General features: G+C 24.5%; 2 protein-coding genes and 1 long non-coding RNA gene across 5 annotated transcripts in view; 2 read left to right on the forward strand and 1 right to left on the reverse strand.

Annotated features, from left to right (window-relative positions):
• LOC127285242 (uncharacterized) overlaps window positions 1-14999 on the forward strand; it is a 109772-nt gene extending 94773 nt beyond the window's left edge. Inside the window, exon 3 of the long non-coding RNA XR_007843576.1 lies at window positions 14910-14999. This is a non-coding gene — a long non-coding RNA (uncharacterized LOC127285242). The remainder of the gene's footprint in view (window positions 1-14909) is intronic.
• Window positions 10670-14230, forward strand: LOC127285233 (lipase 3-like). Its single transcript, XM_051311133.1, has 8 exons — window positions 10670-10897; window positions 11035-11242; window positions 11745-11859; window positions 12578-12821; window positions 12931-13086; window positions 13447-13534; window positions 13691-13833; window positions 13930-14230. Exons 1-8 carry the CDS (start codon window positions 10790-10792, stop codon window positions 14197-14199), a joined length of 1332 nt encoding a protein of 443 aa, XP_051167090.1. The 5' UTR covers window positions 10670-10789; the 3' UTR covers window positions 14200-14230.
• Window positions 14681-25935, reverse strand: LOC127285222 (annulin). Of its 3 annotated transcripts, XM_051311113.1 has the most exons (11): window positions 25485-25935; window positions 21224-21304; window positions 19580-19929; window positions 19226-19358; window positions 17913-18142; window positions 17173-17486; window positions 16733-17002; window positions 16574-16653; window positions 16163-16307; window positions 15357-15666; window positions 14681-15195 (listed from the first exon to the last, which is right to left on the reverse strand). In XM_051311113.1, the coding sequence occupies exons 1-11, from the start codon at window positions 25555-25557 to the stop codon at window positions 14902-14904; spliced, it is 2280 nt and encodes a 759-aa protein (XP_051167070.1). In that variant the 5' UTR covers window positions 25558-25935; the 3' UTR covers window positions 14681-14901. The 3 variants fall into 3 exon arrangements, with proteins under 3 accessions (XP_051167070.1, XP_051167072.1, XP_051167071.1); XM_051311115.1 differs by lacking the exon at window positions 21224-21304; XM_051311114.1 differs by lacking the exons at window positions 21224-21304; window positions 25485-25935 and adding an exon at window positions 20172-20373.

Below are 25935 nucleotides of genomic sequence, written 5' to 3' on the forward strand. Positions count from 1 at the left end.
GGTCGATAAAACAATTGCCGGGGGGATAATCGGCATTATTTACGCTGGATTCACTCGGAGATACAACCCTCGCTCTGCACCGCGTTGGCTGGATGTTCCGCGCTCGAGTTTACGTCGAGTGAAAGAGAGAGAGAGAGAGTGAGAGAGAGAGAGAGAGAGAGAGAGACGACACAACGGCCAGGGTATATTGAGACTATGGAGGAGAGATCCACAGCAGTTATAAGCCTAGGGTGATCTCCTGCAGCGGGTCGACTGGCTTATGGCTTATCCTATCCTCCCGCTAAAGTGGCCTCAATTAGATACGTCACGGGATTTCGACGTCAAGCGGAAACCGAATCCCTCCCGCGGGAGAAACGGTCGTAAACCTTTCTTCCAAATGCCGATCCTATATAGTAGTGTCCATCTCTGATTGTGTATATATATATATATATATATATAGTGGAACTATCTCTCAATATTCACGATTGACTTGACAATCATCATCTTTCTTCATTTTTCTTGATGAAGTGATTTCATAAATGTCCAAGTGGAAGGAAATATTTGATTAATGGAAAATTTATTTCTTAAGAAGAAGAATAAAACGATTAATCTACACATGATCATATAATATAATTTATATCGACATTGTCTTTTTGATTTTGTCATTATGACAAAAATTGTAAAAATGTCTCAAATGTTTTTTTGTGATTTCGCTGCTCTCTAAATCTGAATTAGTAAAAATGTTCACTAATTTAAATTAGTTACCCCTTTTTTGCTTTAGAATTAGTTAAATTTTACTAATTGTTAGTAGAAGTTACTAATAATTAGTAAAATTTTACTAATTCATAAGCAAAAAGTGAGTCACTAATTTAAATTAGTAAACATTTTTACTAATTCAGATTTAGAGAGTGCACTATATATGATTAACATCAGTAAAATGATTTAATGCCAGAAAAAATTATATATTTAAAATTTATCTGAATGAGAGAGGTATATCATTATTATGACGTAATGATAATAAATTTCGAGTGACAAAAAAAATCTTTATAGTATCAAAAGAGATTTATCTTCGATTTTATTGTTTGGAAGAAATTTAGAGGTGATTTAATTTTGTCCCTGGTGTATTCTCCTTGCAAACAGATCAGTTTTATGTTCAGAGTGCTAAATTGTATGTGGCATTCGTTATCTATAATGTAAACGTAAGGAAACAATAAGCCCCTTACAATGAGATTTGTCTCATTCCAAAAGTGAAGTAATCACTTCAATCTTGAAGATTTAAATGCGGTTTGATTGAGAATTTTAGTTCTACATAGTAACCTCGGTAATGCTCGCTATATGGACAATATAATTGACGGAGTATATACTGTAAACTTGAAAGGTTCTAGTTTTACAACCTTAAAGAATACTTTACGACATTGAATGATACTTTCCCATCTTTATACATTATTTTAAAGCTTTAAATCTTGTTCTAGGACCTTCAAAATTATTCTAAAACCTACAAAGTTTAATTTACAACCTTAAAATTTATTCTTGGATCTACAAATAATTTTGAAGGTTATTTTGCAACCTTACAATTTATTCCAGAACCTTCGAAGTTATTCTCAAACCTACTAAGTTTAATTTACAACCTTCAAACTTATTCGGCGGACTTACAAATAATTTTGAAGGTTTTTTTACAACCTTAAAATTTACTCAAGAACCTTCAAAGTTATTTTAAAACATACTAATAAGTTTTAAAGTTATTTTACAACCTTAAACCTTTCTAATCTAGGTTCTCGGATAAATTTTAAGGTTGTAAAATAACCTTCAAAATTATTTGTAGGTCCCCAAATAAGTTTTAAGGTTGTAAAATAACCTTTAAAATTATTTGTAGGTCCCCGAATAAGTTTTAAGGTTGTAAATTAAACTTAGTAGGATCTAGAATAACTTTTAAGGTTCTGTAATAAATTTTAAGGTTTTAAAATTACTTTCAAAATTATTTGTAGGTCCCCGAATAAGTTTTAAGGTTGTAAATTAAACTTAGTAGGTTCTAGAATAACTTTAAAGGTTCTGTAATAAATTTTAAGTTTTTAAAATTACTTTCAAAATTATTTGTAGGTCCCCGAATAAGTTTTAAGGTTGTAAATTAAACTTAGTAGGTTATAAAAGAACTTTGAAGATTCTAGAACAACTTTTGAGGCTTTAGAGTAATCTATATAAGAGGGCAAAATATTCTTCAAGGTCGTAAAGTATTCTTTAAAGTTGCAAAACTAACTTTAAGGTTGTAAAATAAAAATAAAATAAATTCCAAGGTTGTAAATAACCTTCAAAATTATTTGTAGGTCTCCGAATATGTTTTAAAGTTGTAAATTAAGCTTTGTAGGTTTGAGAATGATTTTAAATGTTTAGAACAAGTTTTGAGGTTTTAAAATAATCTAATATGTAAAAATGGAAAAATTTCCTTCAAGGTCGTAAAGTATTTTTTAAGGTTGCAAAACAAACTTGATGGTTATTTTAGAACAACTTTTAGGAATATATAACCAACTTGAAGGGTGTAAAATAACCTTCAAACTTATTTGTAGCTAACAGAATAAGTTTAAAGGTTTAAAAATAAGTTTTAAGGTTGTAAGTTTAACTTTGTAGGTTCTAGAATAGTTTTGAAGCTTCTAGAACAAGTTTCGAGGTTTTGCCCTAATCAATAAGAGGGCTAAGTATCCTTCAAGGTCGTAAAACATTCTTTAAGGTTGTATAACAAACTTTAAGGTTGTAAAATAACATCCAACATTATATGTAGGTCCTAGAATAACTTTGAAGATTCTGAAATAAATTTGAAGGTTGTAAATGAACTATATAAACCTAGGTGGCAAAGTAACCTTCGAAGTTGTATATATAGTATTATTTATAAGGTTGTAAAATATCCTTCAAGATTAAACAACTTTAATGATTCTAGAACAAGATTAAACGTTTTAGAATATTCTATAAAGTGGCAAAATAACCTTCAAAGGTCGTAAAATATTTTTTAAGGTTGTAAAATAACAATCTATGAGTTGGAAAAATAATCTTCAAGGTTGTAAAATATTTTTTAGGGTTGTAAAATATTCTTCAAAGTTGTAAAACAAACTAGAAAGTAGTGACACCATTTTCTTTTAAATTACAAGTTTAAAATTTTATAAATTACAAAAAAATTACATGTAAAATTTTAGTGGTGTTTTGACAGAAGGGCGAAATGGCGACATCGCGAGGTAGATTTTTGTTTCTTTTCGTTATAGGTCGATTTGTGTGTCGGGAACCCCATTACTTTAGAGATTATGGTAAAGTGACTGGCTGGCAGGGTTGTTGCAATTAGGGCGGGAAAAAGGGGTGGGTTTACACAGAGGGCGGCTCGATTTTCTCTTGGTCGCGAACAGCAAACACCCGGGTCCGGTAAATTTCACTATGTATATATACAGATATATTATTGTATATGTATATATATATATATATATATATATATACCTGAAGCGTCAGTCACTCAGTCAGTCAGTCAGATCATATATATATATATACAATATAAATGTACACATTGAAGGGGTGCATGCTCAATGAGAGAACAGCCATTTCTCCTCCTTTCCGCGTATTTCATTCTCAAAAGAGCGCGCATCCTTCAAGTATCAAATTATATTCTCAAAGAAAGAAAGAGTCACAGTCTCTTTTTTAAAATATATTATATACATATTTGTTTGGAATAAAAAAAAAACTTGATTTCACCCTCACATATTATATGCGTTCAACCCCTGAAAGCGGATTAAATCTCTTTTTAAATAAACTGTGACAGCGATTGAGAAATCCTTGAGTAAATAGAGCCACACATTTCATAATTTGCATATTATTTTATAGAGAGACCATAGTGTCAGTTTGTAGATTTTTAAGTGAGGGATGATTTTATATACCATATGTGTTACACACTGTGGATTTATAAAAGTCACTATAAAGCTGTTTAATAGTCGCGTGTGGCATTGGTTATTTTGCATATTAACGTTGATACATATACAAATAATGTCATTTTGATTGGCAGAAGAGGTTTAAATTTTTTTCTTTAGCTAATATTTTAAATTTCTCACTGTAATTTAAATTTTTAAGAAAAGTTTATAGTTTTACGTCAGTAAAGAGGTTAAAGTCTTTAAAAAAAAAATGGTAAAAGACAATGTCCGATACAATAGATAATGCAGATTCCTATAATAACCATTTACTATCGGTTTACCGCCAGTCGGTATTGTAGATTTCTGTAATGGCCCATTGCCATCCGTCGATAAAAAAATAGTTCCTATTTACAGCCTGTCGGTACTGTAGATTTCTGTAATGGCCGATTGCCATCCGTCGATAAAAAAATAGTTCCTATTTACAGCCTGTCGGTATTGTAGATTTCTGCAATGGCCCATTACGAGCAGTCGATAAAAATTAATGGATTAGTGTTCATTTACCACCAGCCGATATTGTAGATTTCTGTAATTGCTAATTGCCATCCGTCGATAAAAAAAATAGTTCCTATTTACAGCCGGTCGGTATTGTAGATTTCTGTAATGGCCCATTGCCATCCGTCGATAAAAAAAATAGTTCATATTTTCCATCGGTCGGTATTGTAGATTTCTTTAATGGCTCACTACCATCAGTCGATAAACATTCAACCTATCAACGAACATTAACCACCAGTCGGTAATGTAAATTTCTACAATTACATTCTACCATCAGTCGAGAAACATCTATGCATTTGTGTCCATTTATCATCGATCGATATTGTAGATTTCTGTAATGGCACTTGGTAAAATATTATAAAACGCACATAATGAAATTTTTTATTTTACTTATTAATAAATAAACAAACATTAATATTATTAATATAACGTTCGCTATGTACGTTCGTAAAAAAAAAAGAATTAGTTGCATCAACGAACAAAGACGCAAGATATCCATGACTTATTTTGTAACATCCATAAAATTCAAATTACGGTGAGAAAAATCTGGGAATAGGAGAAAATTAACATGAGCCGTCAACGATAAATTTTCCTAGTGACAATTTATATATATATACATATATATGTGTAACAGGGATGCTGTGCATCATTTTGAACATCTAATCCGATTAGGGATATATATTCTTTCGTTCGGTATGTTAGAGGGTGTAAAAGCCATCAGTGAAAAGGTGACAGCCACAACCCTGTTTCAACATCTCATCCCCTGTGGTCGTTTATTTTTTGTCGTTTCTCGTTATCTTGTTTTGGGCACGAACTCGCCCGCAGGTGTTTCAAGAGAGAAGAAGCAATATCGTTGCGTTGTCCTATCGTTGATCTGGATGTGATCGCGGAGTTCTTTGTTTAAGATTCTCTGTTGTGTGGCATTTCAGGCTATATAGAATAATATATATGCCTTGGGAAATATTATATATATATATACCTATATATACCACTTTTAGTTTTATTCAGTGAAGTAGACCTTTAGTAGGATACTGTGCCATACAAATGATCTTCGCACCGGGTGCCAAAAATGACTGTAATGCATACGCACCGAAGGTTTATTCTCAAAATTTTAAGATTTTTTTTTTAAATTTATAGTTTATTCTATATACAGATTTAAAGTTTGATAAACTTAAGTTTAAAGAGTATTTAAAAATTTTTTAATTTATTCTACGACATAAAGATTTGTTCTAGAATTTTCGTTGTTATTCTTTAGAACCTTATTTAGTTGTTTTAGAACCTATAAATTTTAATTTACAACCTTTAAACTTATTCCAGAACCTTTAAAATTATTCTAGGAACATCAAATAATTTTTAAAGTTTTACAACCTCAAAACTTGTTCTAGAACCTTTAAAATTGATTTTACAACCTTTAAATTTATTCTAGTGCCTTGAATTATTTTTTACAACCTTAAAGAATATTTTACAACCTTATAATTTACTATACAACCTTATAATTTATTCTACAACCTTAAAAATTGTTTTACAACCTTAAAAATTTGTTGTAGAACCTTCTAATTTATTTAACAACCTTGAACTACATATAATGTTGGATGTTATTTTACAACCTTAAAGAATGCTTTCGATCTTGGATATACTTTTCCATCTTATAGTTTATTCTAAAGTCTCAAAACTTGTTCTAGAACCTTTAGAATTATTCTAGAACCTACAAAGTTTAATTTAAAAACCTTAAAGCTTTATATAGAACCTTCAAACTTATTCTGAGAACTACAAATAAGTTTGAAGGTTATTTTACAACCTTAAGGTTGGTTTTACGTTCCTAAAGTTTTGTTCTCAAACCTTCAAGTTTGTTTTACAACCATAAAGAATACTTTGAATACTTTTTATAGATTATTCTAAAGTCTCAAAACTTGTTCTAGAACCTTCAAAGTTATTTAAAAAACCTATTTACAAAAATTAATTTACAACCTTAAAATTCATTGTGGTACCTACAAATAATTTTGAAGGTTATTTTACAATCTTAAAATTTATTTGAGAACCTTCATAGTTATTCTAGAACCTACTAAGTTTAATTTACAACCTTAAAACTTATTCGGGGACCTACAAATAATTTTGAAGGTTATTTTACAACCTTAAAATTTATTTTAGAACCTAGATTAGAGAGGTTTAAGGTTGTAAAATAACTTTAAAACTTATTAGTAGGTTTTAAAATAACTTTGAAGATTCTTGAGTACATTTTAAGGTTGTAAAAAAAACCTTCAAAATTATTTGTAGGTCTCCCGAATAAGTTTGAAGGTTGTAAATTAAACTTAGTAGGTTTGAGAATAACTTCGAAGGTTCTGGAATAAATTGTAAGGTTGCAAAATAACCTTCTAAATTATTTGTAGATCTCAGAATAAATTTTAAGGTTGTAAATTAAACTTTGTAGGTTTTAGAATAATTTTGAAAGTTCTAGAACAAGTTTTAACGCTTTAAAATAATGTATAAAGATGGGAAAGTATCCTTCAAGGTTGTAAAGTATTTTTTAAGGTGGTAAAACTTTATAGATTATTCTAAAGCCTCAAAACTTTTTCTAGAACCTTCAAAGTTATTTAAAAAACCTACAAAAATTAATTTATAACCTTAAAATTCATTATGGGACCTACAAATAATTTTGAAGGTTATTTTACAATGTTAAAATTTATTCGAGTACCTTTAAAGTTATTCTAGAACCTACTAATAATTTTTCAAGTTATTTTACAACCTTCAACTTTGTTTTACAATTTTAAAATTTGTTCCAGAACTTTAAAATAATTTTTACAATCTTAAAAAAAAATTTACTACCTTAAAAAATTTTCTTCTTTTAACTTTATTTGTTTAAAATTTATTCTAGAATCTTAATAGTTGTTGTAGACTTCGTAGTTATCAGAACCTACAAAGATTATTGTAAAATATCTTCGAAGTTTTTTTTACAACCTTTAAATTTTTACTTTCTTTATTTTACAAAATTTTTAAGTTTATTTTACAACTTTTCTGAATAAATTTTTTATAATTCTGAATTTTTTTTTTATAATTTCTTTTTCAAAAACAATTGATTCTCTCCCTATAAGAAATCACTAAATTGAGAACTAGTAGCGCTATCTATTTGATAACGGTGTAACCATTATGAAACCCAATTGGTAACTCCTCAAAAAAAATATTTCCTAACTTTTCTTCTATTTTCAAAAGTATTTTCAAATTTATTTTAAAAAAATTTTCATTTTTTAATTAACAAAATTTTATTTTTTTTTAAGCAATTGTTTTATTTAGCAAATTATTTTTAATTATTTAATTATTATTTAATAAAAATTATATAAAAAATAAATTATTAGATAAAAATAAATATTGGAAAATTAATTCATTATTTAATTAATTATAGAAAATTAATTTATTAATTAATTCATTATTTAATTAATTAGAAAATTAATTTAATTCAAAATTTTTAATCTTAAATTAAGTTAAAATTAGTAATGAAAAAAACATTTAGTTCCAAATTATTAGAATTGTTTTAAATAATTATACCCCACTGTTGTAACTCTCGCGATTACTCAAAAAAAAAAAAAGAAAAGAAAAAAAGAAGATAATGATGAGACTACACGCTGATGATACACTAATGTATCATCATCTAGGAAATGAACGTTGAAATATGTTCTTCAATCGTTTTGAAAGCTTAGATGAATATCGTCGAGTGGCGAGTAAGTGAGAGAGATTTAAGAAAATTTATTCGATAAAGAAAGAGAGACAATAGAAGTCAGTGGTTCATAGTAAGTTTTAAAGTCATAAATGTGACGTGTGATGGACAGGGCGTAGCGTCTTCTGTCTACGGGGGTCTAAAATACTCCCATATAAGGTCCCCCCCTTCCCCCTTTATATATATATATTATATTGTGGGGCTCTTCCAAAGTTTTGTTTGTAACCCCCTGCATAGCGACTTGCTATGAATCAAATTCAGCATCATATTATATATATATATATATATCTCATCAAAATAACAAACACGCCTTTCTTGACTAAAACCAACATTCTTTGTTGCGCCCTCAAAATATATGTATTCATCAAAATTAACACGACATATAAAAATTATTCTTTCATTTTTCATAGAATATAAACTTTAATGAGATTTTTCTTGATTTATTAGAAAACACCTTTTGGATGAATATATATATATATATGAAAACGAGAAATGATTTTTTTTTGATTCAGGTAAATGTACATTTATTTTATAATTTTAAATGATTTTCTACATAATGATAAATGACTAATATTTAAGAAAAGAATTTTATTTTACTCTCTAAATCAGAATTAGTAAAAATTTTAACTAATTTAATTTAAAGCCTTAAATAAAAAAAATGGTAAAAGACAATGTCCGATACAGTAGATAATGCAGATTTCTATATAATAGCCATTTACCATCAGTTTACCGGCAGTCGATATTGTAGATTTCTGTAATGGCCCATTGCCATCCGTCGATAAAAAATAATTTCTATTTACCGCTGGACGGTATTGTAGATTTCTTCAATGGCCCATTCCTATCAGTCAATGAAACTTAATCCATTAGTGTCCATTTACCACCGGCCAATATTGTAGATTTCTGTAATAGCCCATTGCCATCCGTCGTTTTAAAAAAATTTCCTACTTACCGTCGGTCGATATTGTAGATTACTGTAAATGGTCCATTCCTTTTAGCCGATAATAATCCATGTTTTAGTGTATATTTACTACCAAACGATATTGTAGATATCTGTAGTGGTCCATTGCCATCGGTCAATAAAAGAATTTCCTATTTATCGCCGGTCGGTATTGTAGATTACTGTAAATGGTCCATTCCTTTTAGTCGATAATAATCCATGTTTTAGTGTCCATTTACCACCAAACGGTATTGTAGATATCTGTAGTGGCTCATTGCTATCCGTCGATAAAAAAAATTCCTATTTACTGCTGGTCGGTACTGTAGATTACTGTAATGGGCCATTTCCATCCGTCGATTAAAAGAATTAGTTCATATTTACTGCCGGTCGGTATTATAGATTCCTCTAATGGCCTATTACAATCCGTCGATAAAAAATAGTTTCTATTTAGCGCGGGTCGGTATTGTAGATTTCTTCAATGGTCCATTCCTATCAGTCGATAAAAATTAATCCAATAGTGTCCATTTAACATCGGCCAATATTGTAGATTTCTGTAATAGCCTATTGCCATCCGTCGTTTAAAAAAAATTTCCTACTTACCGCCGGTCGGTATTGTAGATTACTGTAAATAATCCATTCCTTTTAGCCGATAATAATCCATGTTTTAGTGTCCATTTACCACCAAACGGTATTGTAGATATCTGTAGTGGCTCATTGCTATCCATCGATAAAAAAAAATTCCTATTTACTGCTGGTCGGTACTGTAGATTACTGTAATGGGCCATTTCCATCCGTCGATTAAAAGAATTAGTTCATATTTACTGCCGGTCGGTATTATAGATTCCTGTAATGGCCTATTACAATCCGCCGATAAAAAATACTTTCTATTTACCGCCGGTCGGTATTGTAAATTTCTACAATTGCATTTTACTATCAGTCGATAAAAATCAATGTATTAGTGTCCATTTACCACCAAACGATATTGCAGATTTCTGTAATGGCCCATTGCCAGCCGTCGATAAAAAAAATAGTTCCTATTTGCCTCCGGTCGGTATTGTAGATTTTTATATGGTCCATTCCTATCAGTGGATAATAATTAATTTACCACCAACCGATATTGTAGATTTCTTTTTGTATTTTTTCTTGATTCAGGAAAATAATTAAATTATTTTTAAATAAAAACTACGTTAAATAAAAAAAATTTTCCATTAAAAAAATTCGGTTTAACGTAGAAATATTAAGAATAAATAGTAACTTGAAAATAATTAAGGAACAAATATATGCAAGATAATTTTTTTTTGTCTTGACCTAAACCTCTTTTTTTTGAGTTAGTAAATTGTTGTTTATCTACAATTTAGTGCACGTTATCAACACATTAACTCAGAAAAAAAGTGAACTTAAAATGATATATATTTATTCAGCTCCGGTCCTAGAATCATATTTGATTTGGAATAAATTAGATTGACAAAAAATTATTCTCATTGATTATCTCATTAAGAATAATCAAATATTATTAATTATTTTTTATTAATTAATAAAAAATAAAAATTATTATTTTTCTAGTAATCAGTATATATTCAATTTAAAGTGGTTTTTTAAAAATAAAATTTCTCTACTTTTCTTGAAAATAGTGACAATTTTAAAATAATATAGTTACGTTTAATACGTAAAATTGCGTAAAAAAAAATTTAAAGTGAAGTGTAAGTTTGTGTTACGTTTATATTTCTTAAAAAAATGTGTTATTTTCTTTGTAAAATTAAAATTTTCATTGTGTTCTTGCAATTATTAATTTTGCAAAGTAATTTAATTTCATGTGAGTTTCCAAATACGGATAAAAAGATCGTAAGTAACACAAAATTGTCAAATTAATTTAATTTAAATAATTAAACATTTTTATTAAAAAAAAATTTTAAATGCAAAAAAAAAAAAGAATAAATTGAAATATATATTTTTTTTAAATTCTAATTAATAAATCGCAGAGATATTTAGTTAATGACGATGGTTATCCATTCGAGGAATATGAATTAAAAACGCAAGATGGTTACATTTTAAAAATACACCGAATACCAGGTGGTTGTGATAAAAAATGTTACAAAAATGAGAAGAATAAACCAATTGTTTTTCTTTTGCATCCCCTCACACAAAGTTCTATTAGTTGGATAATGGATGGTCCAAAAATATCTCTCGGTAAGATAACAAGAAAATTTAAATAATAAAAATAATTAAAATAATATTTTAAAAAATATTTAAAATAATAATTAAAATAATAATTAAAAAAAATATTTAAAATAATAATTAAAATGATAATTAAAAAAATATTTAAAATAATAATTAAAATAATAATTTAAAAATAATTTACAAAATAATTAAAATAAGAATTAAAAAATAATTTAAAATGTAATTAAAATAATAATTTAAAATGTAATTAAAATAATAATTGATACTAATACATTAAAAAAAACAAATTTATTTGATTCAAATAATCGGTTACTTGACAATTATCAAATCAATATTTATTTATATGAAATAGATTTTTTTTTTCAGTGTAATAATAGTAATAATAGGAAAATAATAATAATATTACATAATAGAAATTAATAATAAAAAATGTGGTAATTATTTTTATACAGTATGGTAAATATTATCATACGTGTTGAGTAAATTTTCTTATTTAGTGTTTATGTTTCAGCATATCTTCTGGCTGATAAAGGATTTGATGTTTGGTTGGGAAACAATAGAGGAACAATCTATGGTCGAGATCATGAAACTTTAATGCCAACAAGCACCAAATTTTGGAATTTTAGGTAAAAAAAAAATTATAATTAATAAATAGTTAAACAAGTTAATAATTTTTTGAAAACAAATTTTTATTATTTAAAAAAAATTATATTTAACACTATTAATTGTTAAATTATTATTTAACACACTGAAAAACAAATTTTATTTGATTCAAATATACGCGATTACTTGACTATTATCAAATAAATATTTATTTTTAATTAATAATTATTAGAGTCAAATAAATATTTAATTTTATCAAATAATTATTAGTCAAATAAATATTTAATTTTATCAAATAATTATTAGAGTCAAATAAATTTTTAATTGTATCAAATAATTATTAGAGTCAATTAAATGGTATTTGTTTCAAATACAGAAATTATTGGTTTAAATAAAATTTATTTCATTCAAATAAAAATTATTTGGTTCAAGTATATTTATTTGATAATAGTCAAGTAATCGAGTATTTGAATCAAATAAATTTTTTTCAGTGCAATAAACTGTTACAAAATGATCATTTTAATTTTCGCTTTTGAAATTAAAAATACAATTTAAAAAATTTTTCTAAAATCAATTCTAAATTTTCAATTTCATTCAGAATTTATTTAAATATAATTTTTGAATTTAATATCGATTTGGAAATTTGAATTCATTTTGGTATGAGAACAGTCTCATAATAATAACAATAAAATAATAATAATTTTATTTAAAAAAAAAAAATTTCTAATTTTTTTTTCACAGCTGGCACGAATGTGGAATTTACGATCTTCCCGAGACAATCGATTTTATTTTACAAAAAACAAAAAGAAAAAAACTTTTTTTCATCTGTTATTCGCAATCGTGCACGGAATTATTTGTTATGGGATCATTGATGCCAAAATATAATGAAAAAATTAGTTTAGCTGTGAATTTAGCACCTCTTGTATTCGCTGGAAATGTTAAAGGAATTAATTGGCCATTAGGATTTATTTTTGCTTATTTATCAGTGAGTATAAATTTTGTGTTTGATAAAAAAAAAATTTTTTCGAAGAAAATTTTTATATAATATTCTCTCTAAAATTTTGGAATTTTATAATTTAATTTTTTTTTTTTAGGGTATATTTGAAAGCACAGGTCATTTTGATTTAACTTCATCGCCTTTATCGTCAATTATTTCAATTTCTCTTTTCAATAATAGAATAACGAGGTTTCTTCTTTTTAGTCTTCTTAAAGACTCCATTTATGGTTTTAGCCAAAATGATATGGATATGGTAAAAAAGAAATTATTTTTTTATTTAAATTATTTAAAAAAAAAAATTTTTATTTAAATTATTTAAAAAAAAATTTTTTATTTGCAAATAAATTCTTTGGTATTTAGAAATTTTTAATTCTAAATTCTGAATTCAATTCAGATTAAAAAAAAAAATTTATTTAATTGAAATAATCTGTTACTTGACATATCAAATAATTATTATTTTTAGTCAATCAAATGGCATTTATTACAAATACAAAAATTATTATTGGTTCAAATACAGTTTATTTAATTCAATTATTTGGTTACAAAAATTATTTCCTAAATATTTATTTGACAATAGTCAACCAAATAAATTTTTTTTAATTGTTTTTTTTAGACAATATTGAAAAAAAATCTTTTTCTCTTTCCTGGCGGATGTTCAACAAAAATGTTTGTTCATTTTCTATTTGGTATTATTAATCCAGGTCTGTTGTGTTATTGATTTAATTTTTCATAATTGTATTTTTGGGAAAATTCAATATAAACATTTTAAAAAAGTAGAAATAAAATTTATTAATTTATTAAAAATATTAAAATTATTATTTTTTTTTTTAGTCTAAAATTGAATTTTGTTAAATTAGGTACTTTTCGACAATACGATTATGGAAAAGAGGAAAATTTACGAAAATACGGTTCTCTAATTCCTCCCGATTATCCTTTGGGAAATGTAACTGTCCCCATGGCTATTTTTTCTGGTTTTCGTGATTTTTTGGCTACTCCAAGCGTAAGAAAAAAAAAATTCTTTTAATCTATTTTTCTCAAAAATTTTTTAGCTACCAAAAAAAAATGATTATTTTTACATATATATTTTTTTCATTAGGATATCGAATTGCTCTTGAAGGAACTTCCAAATGTTGTTTATCGTCACGTGGAATTTAGTTTTAATCATGCTGATTTTGCTTTAGCCAATAGGAATGTGAGAAAAATTATTTATAACAAAATTATTGAACTTTTTTTAAATATGAAAATATTTTCATCTTTTAATATTTGTACAAAAAGTGAGACATTCAAGGGATTAGTTGAGAATGGCGAAAGTAAAATTTTTTTCAATTCTCCAATTAGAAATTGTATTTTTTCCTCTTACACTTAGGAACGGAAATAAATTGTTCGGACATATAAATGAAAAACAGTTTTCAATTTTTACAACTCTTGTAAATTTTTATTAAAAATATACAATAGTATATATATATATTAATTTTTTTTCTATAATTTATATTTTATAAAAAATAAAGTATTATAAAATATACATTTTATAATTTTAGAAAATTAGAATACCATTTCTTGATGTTTTTGAGATCAGGTCTAACGGAAGGAATGAAAATAAAATAAAATTTTATTTCTTCTACTATTATGAAATTTTTGATTTTTTTACATTATTGGATTAAGAAAGAAAAACTTGAATTAAGGAATAAAAATATTAAATCTTAAATTTAAACTTTGGTCTATAAAATCGAGGACTCGTAATATACAAATACGAATTCTCATGATTTTAGTTGAACACAGTTTTAATATATATACACTGAAAAATAAATTATTTCACTACTAAACTATTATCTAATAAATATTTATGTAGTGGAAAATAATAAATATTTTTAATTAGTTAAATTAAAATTTAATTAAATATTTATTAGATGATAGTTTATGAATATTTTTTTTATTAGCATATATATATAATTATTTCTATAAATATATATATATAATTATTACTATAAGGCACGCAAGAATTTTCTGATTTTAAAAATTATTGCTAAACAATAATAAAATAGTTTCTTTTTATGGCTAATAATGAATTTTAATAAGAATTTCCAGATTTCACCATGAATTCTTTGAAACCATCGACATCTGATAATTCTTTGGAATAAAATTTGACAATAATTGTGGCTTTACCGGATTGTTTTGGTATCATTGAAAAGGAACATTTGGCAATTTCTCCTGATTCCACGGGTTGTGAAAGAACTAATTCCAATTGTTTTTTCAATCCTGGACCATCGATGAGGAATTTTCCTTTTCTCAATGAAATTGGAAGTGGATTTTCAAATTCAGCCGAACATTGAAGCTCGTAATAAACCTTTGGATCGCTCAGTACCTGCAAAATAATTACCAGGTATGTAAAATATTTGAAAATATTATATTAAAAAAATATTTAAAAACATAAAGGAAAAAAATAGATATTTTTAAGTTTAAATGTTGTATACAATTTTTAGTTTTTTTAAAATTGAAGCAATTTTGGAAATTTTTTTTTTATACCTTGACGATAATTTCTGGTTTTTTCACTCTCAAATCATCTTGTGCATAATATTCGAAATCAGTTTCCTTAATTGTTGCTAAACAAGAAATTTGAAAAGTTGTGTCATTTTGCAAATGAGGAGAATATTCCCTCCAAGTAACTGGCAAATCAATTGAGTCATCGGCATTTGGATTTATTAACATATTGTCCATTTTGATTTTTTTCACTTCTTTACCAACTACACCTGTATAATTAACAACGTCCACTCTTAAAATTAAATTAACACGATAATCTTCGTCGTTACTTAAATTTTGGACATTCATTCGAACACTGAAATGAAAAATATAAAAATTTTTTTATTATTTATTTAATTTTGAATTATAAATTCCCATTTAAAATCCATAAAAATCATTAATCCAATTTTCAGTTAATTAAATTTAATTAATTAATATTCAGTGATTATTAATTATTAATTCAGTGAAAATTTTAATTGAATCGATTTTTCATAAAGAATTTTTATTTAATTGAAATTTTAATTACAGAAAATTTATATTTTGCCGAATTTTTCATTATAAAGGCAATTTTCTATTTTAAATAAATATTTCTGATAAATAATAATTAATAATTTTGTATTATAAATAATAATTAATTAATAATTTTTTATTATATAAATAATTATTAATTCAGCTAAATAAAAAATTTAATTAAATGTAAATTTTCAACTATTGTGGAAGATTTTACACAAATTATAAAATTTTAATTCATTGAAAATTGGAGCTTATGATTTTTGGAGAATTTTGTAAATTTTGCTCTTTTTCTAACTTACTTGAATGGCTGTCCAATTATAATATCATCAAGTAGATCGAAATTAAATCTAATATCGTTGAAATCTTCATTCAAATAAAATCGGCTAAATGAGCTTTCACTTTGACGCAACGCCTTCAGCATGATATCTCTTTCTTCTGTTGTCTCTGATGGAAAATGTGAAGCAAAATTCAGGCGCAATGTAAATATTTTTCATCTTATTGATCAAAATTAATTTTAATTAATATTTATTACTTAATTATTAATATTTATCAATTATTAACCTTTATAAATATTTATAATTGATAAATTTGTTAATTTACTAATTAATAATTTATTATTTATATTTTTATTTAATAATCGTCAGTAATTATCTAATTAAATTTAAAAAATGCTTTATAATTTATTTTGTTGATATAAAAAATAAACTCACTTTCCGGATGTTTGTAGGTATCGGTTATATCTTCTCGACTCCATTTTCCAACAGCTTTTGTACTAATTGACAGTCCAATTCTGAAAAAAAGGAGAAAAATAATTTTGGAACAATTTTTTTTTATGATAATAATTATTATTTTTAATAAAATATATTTACGCGTCAATACGTCTGCTGACAAGTTTAACTGGTTGTGAGGGTCCATTGTAACGCCAAAAAACTGTATCGGCATTAACTTCCGCAAAAAGAAATGCATTATCGTAGGGTTTGAGAATTTCGCCATTTTTCACTGCAACCACAGATGCTGGACCACAACGAAAAAGATCGGAACTCAATTCCTGTGGTGTTGCGTCAATTGCTTGCCAACCAGAATATTCTGGTCCTAAATCTAATCTCTTCATCCAAACCTCATTCCAAACGTGATAATTCCTGTTAAATTTTAATTAATTAATTCAAATTTAATAGAAATTAATTATTATTAATTAATTAATAATTTTATTATAATTATTTGGTTAAATAATAATCAGACTGAAAATATTGTTAAATAATTGTGTGAAGAATGATGGTTTTTTTTTTTATCTAATTAATATTTTTATTACCAAACGGAATCATTGCTAAGTTCTTTCATTACTTTTCCTTCTTCATCGACAAAATAATCAATTGTCAAACTATTTTCAGTGTCATGTGCGCTGAGATAATTTGTAACTACACGACATGGTAGTCCAAGTGTTCGACATATTGTTGCCAATACACCGGCAAATACCCAACATTGTCCAAATTTTACTGATTTTTTTTTTCTAAAATATTCCTGTAGAATTTTTTTTGATCCCAACCATTTTGTTGGTTCTGTACCACCATGAAAGTCTTCCGACCAATTACCTATCAATACACCATTGTCATCATTTGCATTTATCTGCGTGAGAAAAATTTTTAGAATATTATTTTTATAATTTTATCAACGAAACATTTTATTCGAAACAAAAATTAATTTATTTTCATTTCCGATCAAATAAAATTATTAAATTTCAAAAAATTAGTTTTATTTCAATTTTTAATTCGAAACAAAATTAATTTATTTTCATTTCCAATAAAATAAAATTATTAAATTTCAAAAAATTAGTTTTATTTCAATTTTTAATTCGAAACAAAATTAATTTATTTTTGTTTCCGATTTAAAAAAAATGAGTTTCAATTTCGATTTTATTTGAAACAAAATAAATTTATTTTCATTTCCGACTTATTTATTTAATTGAAAATTAGTTTCATTTTTATTTTATTTATTTTCGTTTCCGATTGAGAAAAAAAAAATAGTTGACTAATTATTTTTTTAAAAACTTACAGCGGCGGAAAGGCATCTGGATATCATAACTGGATCATTTCTCGATTTGGATCTGACACCTCCAACGTTTATCATTAAATATATTGCACATTCAAGAATATTTTCTTCGAATTGTGCATATTTCCAGGCAGTGGACGTCATACTATTGTGAGTACCTCTCCAAATTAATCCCGAATCCATTAAAACATATTCTTCTCTTTCGCTTTCATCGGGCAAATAAACTGCGTCATCTAAAAAAAAAAATCATTAATAATTTTGGCATTTAAAAAAAAAATTTTTAAACTCAATTTTTAAATTTAATAAAATAAATGCTACATAAATAAATGACTGCAAAAAAATGACCAAATTTAAATAATAAATTACTATTAAAACAAAGTAATATTTAAATTTTAAAAATAATTTTTGTTTTTATTTAAATAAATTATTTTTGTAATTCAATGAAAAGTAATTTATTTAATGCAAAATTATTGCCAAAGAAATTAGTTGGAATTTTCAGTATAATATCAAATTTTTATTTCGTATATAATTTTCATATTTAAAATAATTTTTAATTTGCTGAAATTATATTTAGTTGAATAATATTTTTATTAAACAAAATTTTTTATTTATTGTAAAAATTTTGGTTAAATAGAAAAATTCTAAATATAAATTTGGCAAAATAAAAATTCTCTTTGTGAAAATTTGGCTGAATATAAATTTTTCTAGAAAATTTAATATTTGAAATAGAATTTTCGTTAAATTCTACATGTTAAAAAAAAATTCCATAAAATTTTCGATTAAATACAAAATTTGACTTTATAAATTTTGAAAAATTGAAGAAAACTTAGGATTTTTTGGGCGAATATTTTATGCATTTCGAATTAAATAAATTTCCATAATGAAAATCATTGACAGTGATTGACGCATAAAGATTATTATTATAATTGTGTCAAGTAGATCATAAATAATTTATAAATCTTAAGCTGCATAGAAAACTCTTTTTTTGATTACAATCATTTTAATTTTTATAAAATGACAATTTGCGTATATTGAAATTATTTAATTAACACAGGAACCCTGAACAGGAATATAGTGTTCCTTTTGTTCAGTGAATCACAATTTTTTATAAATCCATAATCGAATTACATTAATTAAAATCGGTATCAAATTAAAAAAAAAAATCGTATATTAAAATTGAGGATTTGTAAATTTCTAATTAGTTACTCATGATCTTATTTCTAGACGATGTAGTAAACTATTTCAAGAAGTGGTTTAATTTCTTCATCAAGTTCTAAATATAAAATCACATATATATATAATAAATTTCAATATACCTTTACACCATGGATTAAAAATCAGATAAAATTGTTCCTCTAAACTGAAACTTATTGCACCACCCGAGTCTTTTCTTTTTGTATCGATTTCAATTTTCCATTTTCCAATAATTGCATCAGCATTTGGAATTATCTGAAAAATTTTTTTCAATTTATTTTTTTAAAAATTTGCAAAATTTTGTTTCTTTTACAAAAATTCTTTAAGAATTTGATATTTTTAAAATAAATGTGTTCTCTCTTTTCTGTAATGAAGATTTTTTTTTCCCCCCAAATTCTTTAAAGTTTTAGAAGAAAATTAAATATAATTTTATTTTTTGTTTTTCTAATTTTATTATATTTATTTTTTCTACTTGCCTTGATTCGCATTTCATTTTCTTCTAATTTATCGATGTTTGCCTGCCATGTTCCATTTGAAGTTTCATTTTCCTCTAAAACTGGAATTGCCACCAATGTTCCAAGACCACTTGATACATGTGGAACGCCATTCAATGTAAATACTAATGATATTCCATCATTTATCGGATCGTAATTTCTCGATAGTGTGAGATTTATGTAAAATTCTTGACCCCGACGAATAACGAGTCGCGCGTCCTTTCCAATTCGATTCATTAATTCATATTTCGATGTTTTATGCGCTTTGCCATTTTCCACAATCAATGGATCCACGCTTGTTACTGTCAAAATTGACGATCTATAGTCCTCGTCTGAAATTGAAAAAAAAATCCTAATCTTTTATTTAAAAAAAAAAAAAAACAAACAAAAATTAAAATAAGAAACAGAAATTTTAAAAAAATTGTTTTAAGAAAAATAAACTGGAAATAAAAGAAAAAATTAAATGAAAAGAATGCCAGCACGTTATAATAAAAAATTACAGAAATACAGATTGAATTTTATTTTTATTTGAAGGGAAAAAATAATTTTCTTTTTTTATTCTCTTTCAACTTACAGTAAATTCTATAGGGGAATCGACCGCGACGTCGATCATTAAAAATACGATAACGATCATAAAATCTGTAATTCATTTTTAATCGAGACACAAATGCACTGATTTTTTATTATTATTATTTTATTTGAAAATGTGTGTGAGAAAAACAGTATCTGCACTGTGCGAATCACTTGTTTCCTTTTTGCCACACGCGATTGAACAACTCAACCAAGTTATATCTTCTATTTTACGAAATGAGACACATGTGCAGCAAAAGCTGCGTGGTGCATAAAGAATTAATTCACTTGAAAAAATAAAGAATAAAAGAAAAAAAAATGAAAACCTACAGTCTTGTTGTATTCTATTTGAAAATCTAAGAGAAAATCCTCAAGGTCTCTTCTTTCTATATCAAGTGCCGCGACCATAAATGGTTTCAGACTATAAAATTTATGGGAGGGAAAAAAAATTGCAAGAGATCGCATTAACATAAAATTGATTTTATTAAAAATAGAAATTATTTTATTTTTTTTTTTTATATTTAGAGTTAATTATTTATTTTTATTTAGAGATAATTTTTTCCCTTAATAGTGAATTATTTGCGAAATTATTTCGCCCACGTTCAAATATTATTGTGTAAGAGAAAAAAAATTATTTTTCTCGAGTACTTCTCAATATGGTAATCCTAAAGGATTAAAATTTTCCGGAATTGTATTTAAAAATTTTTTTTTTTTTTATTGCAAAAAAGAATTAATTTTCAATATCCTTTAAACAATATTATTGTAGACATATTTGAAAGAAAAAAAAATTATTTTTGATCTGAATTAGCAAAATGCAAATAGAATATATATATTTATTTTGTGTTTCATTTGTTAGCTCGTTTCTTTATTGATTTATTGAAATATTTGTGACGTGAAGAATTTTGTTTGAAGTATTTTCAAAATTTTAACATTGGCAAATGTACAAAAATTTTAACTTAAAATATAATAAAATTTATAATATTAAAATAAATATTAAATTATTTATTTAAAAATTTAATTTATTGTAAAATTACTTTGATAATTTTTTTTTTTTACCTTCAACTTTTTTTGTTATTCCGCATAGTTTCCGAAAAATTGATCCCATACATAGACCTTGTTTAAAATTATTGCAAAAATCTGTGCAAAAAAGTAGAAAAATAAATTAAAATTGCGTTAATTAAAGTCAATAAATAAGGAATTTATTATTATTTATTGATTATAGTTTTACGGCAAAGAATAATTAGATTTTTTAAAAATAATTATACTCTTTTTTATCAATAATAATTAAATTTAAGTGGAAAAACATAAAATTAAATATACAAAAAAAAAATAGAAATTTTTTTTTTTTTGGCTATAAAATTGTTTTAAGAATGTATCATCTTTTACGTAATTATTATAATATTTACATATAGCACAAATTCGTTATATTTACAGGAAGTACAAATATGTATTTTTTAATTTTATCATGAAAAAAAAATGTCATAGTTTCCATTTTATTGTTTGTTATCTGTGAATGTTAAAAAAAATTAAAATACAATTATTTAATTAATTTTAAAAATTATTTATTTTAATTTATAAATTTTCAAAAAAAAAAAATGTGGTTTTTTAAGAAAATTACAGTGCTATTCTTGTAGGTGTGAGTTTTAAACTCTCTCAAAGTGTAATAAACCCTGTCGTATACACAAGAAGTATGATTATAGATGTGCATAATTTAAAATTTCTATATTTATGCCTATTATTATGTTTTAACTCTTACCACACTCGATTTCATCATAATAATATTTTCATGTAACAATTTAATGACATTTTTTTTTTCCTCATAATATGCCACTGAAAAAGACTTTTTTGCTTGCGAACAAAATTGTTTTACACAAAATTTTGTTTTAATCAAATTTTTGATTTGAGACAAAATTATTTATTTTTTTCAAATTATTTTTTCCACAACTTTTTATTGCTGTAAATAATTCGCTAATGGTAAAAAAAAATAATAAAAAAAAACAGTTAAATAAATAATAATAAAAATATTAAATAATTAAAAAAAAATTAATGAAATTACCTAGAAAAAATAGTGAAATCAAATTTTTGTGAATTAATATTTAAAGAAATAAAAAAATCAATTTTTGAAATCATTGTCAATGATTAATTTTTTTTCAAATAATAGTTTAAAAAAAATAAAGGTTTCCAATAATGAAACGAAAAGTATTATTTTTTTTAAATAAAGACAAAGAAATCGCCTACTGTTTTTGAAAATAAATCTCTTTTTTGTCAGTGATTAATATATTATACGTGTAATAGAATAATTGTCTAGACCAATTGATTTATTATACATTTACAGTTATAAACAGTTTTTCTGATCGCCGATGAAATCATGTTTCGCATTTCATTATATAAGATTATATGAAAAAAAACTCTTTTTTGTTTTACCAAATTTTCTTTTTTTTTTCAAAATAATTTTTACAATTTGGAGCAAAAAAAAGTACTTGATAATTTGAAATTATTTTGCTTCCCTTTAGAGGAGCCATAAAAATTTATTTTTATCTGAATAGTTATTATTTAATTAATTGGATGATTAATTTATTATTAAAATAAATTATTAAATTTACGATTAAATTAAATTATTAAAATGGTTAAATTAAATTTTTTAATTTTCGATTAAATTAAAGAAAATAATTTCAATTAAGAAAAGAAAAATAGATAACTGAGAATTATAATTTTTTTTTCTTTGGAAAATAATTGTACGGTGAAAGAAAAAATTATTTTGAAAAAATTGTATTGAAACTTTTTTGTATGAGAATTATTAAAAATTATTATCAAATAAGTGGGCGAATAGATTTAATAGAAATTTGTAAGAAGACGTGATATCATCCACTTGGACTGCAAAAGTTGTGTAATTTCACTTTCATTCATGGCAGACTTGAGTCCTTGACTTCTAAATATAATGATCAAGTGCAAGTTTTTATATATGCCAATACACTATGTCCTTATCGAAGTCAAGGTCTCTTATACGTGAAAACGGAAATAGTAATTTTTAATTCCTTCTTTTTTTCGTCACATTACATCTTCTTTTCTTTTTCCATTTTAAAATGAAATTAAAGACAAAAAATTAATTAAATAATTAAAATTAAAAAATTTTTCACAGTCTAAATTCTACTTAAAAATATTAAAACAAAAATTAAAAAAGTATTAAAAATATCTTTATTTTCTCAAACATTATGTAAAAATGAAAAAAAAAATTTACTTTTAAATTTTACTAGCAAATATTTTATTCCCACTTGACAGTATCAATATAATTTGCATTTATCTAATACTTGAATTATAATTATTATCATACTTGGTGATCTTGGTAGTTATTGTTAATTATATAAATTAATGTAAAATGAAAATTGATTTTTTTTACTCTTTGTACTTACTAAATGTAAATTTAGAAATTATATTTCATGAAATTAAATTAATTTAATGAATATCAGAAAATTTTGACAAGAATTGACTTTAGTTGTATAAATAAAAAATTTATAACAATCCCCAATCTATGTAATTAACAGACAGTAATTGTAAAACAAAATCAAAACAGTTACTTTATTATTTTTATCAAATTCTTATTGATTACTATAATAAACAATAATATTTAATAATTTAAGTAATTATGTATAATTGTTTTCTCACGATTTTCAAAGAATTCTTTACAGTAATTAGCAACCTAATGTTATTTTTAATCATTTTTTAATCAAATTTATTTTCTTCTTCGAAAAATAATTAAATTAAAATTAATTTCTTATTTATGAAGTTGAAAATCCGTTTTTAAATTCTTTGTTTGAAAATAAAAATGATAAGGCCTATATTTAAAAATTAGAGGTAATAATATAATTATTATATTATTAATTATTAGTGACATTATTAAATTTATAAAACTCCATTCTTTTAGTAAATTATTATTTATTTTACAAATAATGAAAATCTATTTCAAGAAATTGACCAAGGAAGTTATTTTCAAGAACCAATTCCATTTTACAAACAAACACACTTTGAAAATGAATATATCCTTCTTGTTGAAATTTTACAACTGTCAGTTCAACACTTCAAATTTTTTTAAAAATTAGTTTTATTAAATAATTCGAAAAATTTTGTTCTCCATTTGAAAAATATTTTTAATAATTATTATTTTTACTTAATAATTATCGTTATAGTTAATATAAACTATAATTATAAATTTATAATTAAATTTATAGTCAAATTTATAATCAAATTTATAATCAAATTTATAATCAAATTTATAAACAAATTTATAATTAAAAATATACAAAATAGTGAAAATATTTACATTGGCGTGATTATAATCAATAAATTAGATTTACTAATTGTAAAAAAAATCTTCATTTAAAATTCGCGATGTGATGGCAATTAATTTCTTTCACCCTCGACTGCAGTCGATTAACCTTTTTAATAGGAAGATCAAATGCCTTGAGTTTTGAATTTGGATTACTGAATCTTTACTCACTTTATTTTATATTTATGGTATTTCTTTAATTATTCAAAAAAAATAAACAATTTTTACATGTTTTATGTGGAATTATTCACCATCGTACGATTCATATTATTATTAATAATTTTATTTATTTATTTATTTGAGTTAACAGGCTAGCCTAAATTTTAATTTAATTTTTTATTTTTGAATTTTATTTAATTAATTTAGTAATTTATTAATAAATTTATTTTATAGAAAAATAATAATTTAAATGTTTTAATTTTTTCCGACATTTATTCAGTTTATTTTTGTTTGAAAAAAAAATTACATTCACCTTGCTTAAAGATATAATTTTCAAAAGTGTATTAACAATTTTCTCAAACTTCATCTCTTCATTGTATATAAATTAATGTGTCCTCAAAGAATTAGAGCATCTAATTATGAAAACGTGAAAATAATTTCAAGTTCGTTGGACAATATTTGAAAATTCTATTAATTTTGGAAAGAAAATTTATTTTTTTTACTAGAAAAATCAATAATTCTTTTATTATCACTTTTTGAAATTAAAGTTATCAGAGAGAAATTTTTTTTTTGAAAATTTACTCGAAATAAATAATTTCTAAATAATATTCTTAATTTTTATTTTTTAATTGATGATGATTCCAATTTGAAAATGTGAATTTTCAGTTTAATTTCTTCACTGGTCCAAAAAGAATAAATTTCTATAATTTAAAATTCTAATTCGTAATTGAATTGCAATTGTATTTTTATAATTAGTGATTAAATTCGAAATTCGAATTTTTCATGATAAATTTCAAATAAGGAAAATATGTAAATAAAAAAAGAAATTCTCACCGCTTTCTAAAGGTGGTTTTTCATAACGTCCACTATCACGCCTCGGTTTACAGCAAGAAAAAATGCAACCCATTTTTTTTTCTTCCTTTTTTTTTTTTTTTTGAATTCACTCAAAAAAGAAATTTATAAATTAAAATCACTGATTCACTATTCTATCATTTGCAGGAGTCCTTTTACGAGAATTATGTGTGTGATGCAACCGATTATCCAAATTCGGTTTCGTTTTATCGACAATCAGTCATGTTAAAAATACCATTTGGATTTATACTATAATAAGAAAAAGTAAATCTTGATGAGTAAACGACTCGCCTTGCTGGTAGAAAAACAACTGAAACAAAACCAGTGGAGAATATAGGTGTCTTATATCGACACCTTGTACAGTTGTAATAGTCTTCAATAGAATTTCCATCTCTTAACCAATGATGATGATGATGATGATGATATGGAGAAT

This window comes from Leptopilina boulardi, unplaced genomic scaffold (assembly GCF_019393585.1).
Source record: "Leptopilina boulardi isolate dan_hultmark-lab unplaced genomic scaffold, ZJU_Lbou_2.1 LbouV2_330, whole genome shotgun sequence".
Classification (NCBI taxonomy): Eukaryota; Metazoa; Arthropoda; class Insecta; order Hymenoptera; family Figitidae; genus Leptopilina; species Leptopilina boulardi.

Bases quoted from the DNA above. Each gene is read 5' to 3' on its own strand.
- LOC127285233 (XM_051311133.1), top strand. From the start codon at position 10,790: ATGTGTTATTTTCTTTGTAAAATTAAAATTTTCATTGTGTTCTTGCAA. The intron at 13,535-13,690 runs GTCTGTTGTGTT...TTGTTAAATTAG, and splicing joins ATTTGGTATTATTAATCCAG to GTACTTTTCGACAATACGAT. The intron at 13,834-13,929 runs GTAAGAAAAAAA...TTTTTTCATTAG, and splicing joins ATTTTTTGGCTACTCCAAGC to GATATCGAATTGCTCTTGAA.
- LOC127285222 (XM_051311113.1), bottom strand. From the start codon at position 25,557: ATGGGTTGCATTTTTTCTTGCTGTAAACCGAGGCGTGATAGTGGACGT. The intron at 19,359-19,579 runs GCAAGTAGAAAA...AAAATTTTTCAG, and splicing joins AAAATGAAATGCGAATCAAG to ATAATTCCAAATGCTGATGC. The intron at 16,654-16,732 runs GTAAATATATTT...CCTTTTTTTCAG, and splicing joins GTCAGCAGACGTATTGACGC to AATTGGACTGTCAATTAGTA.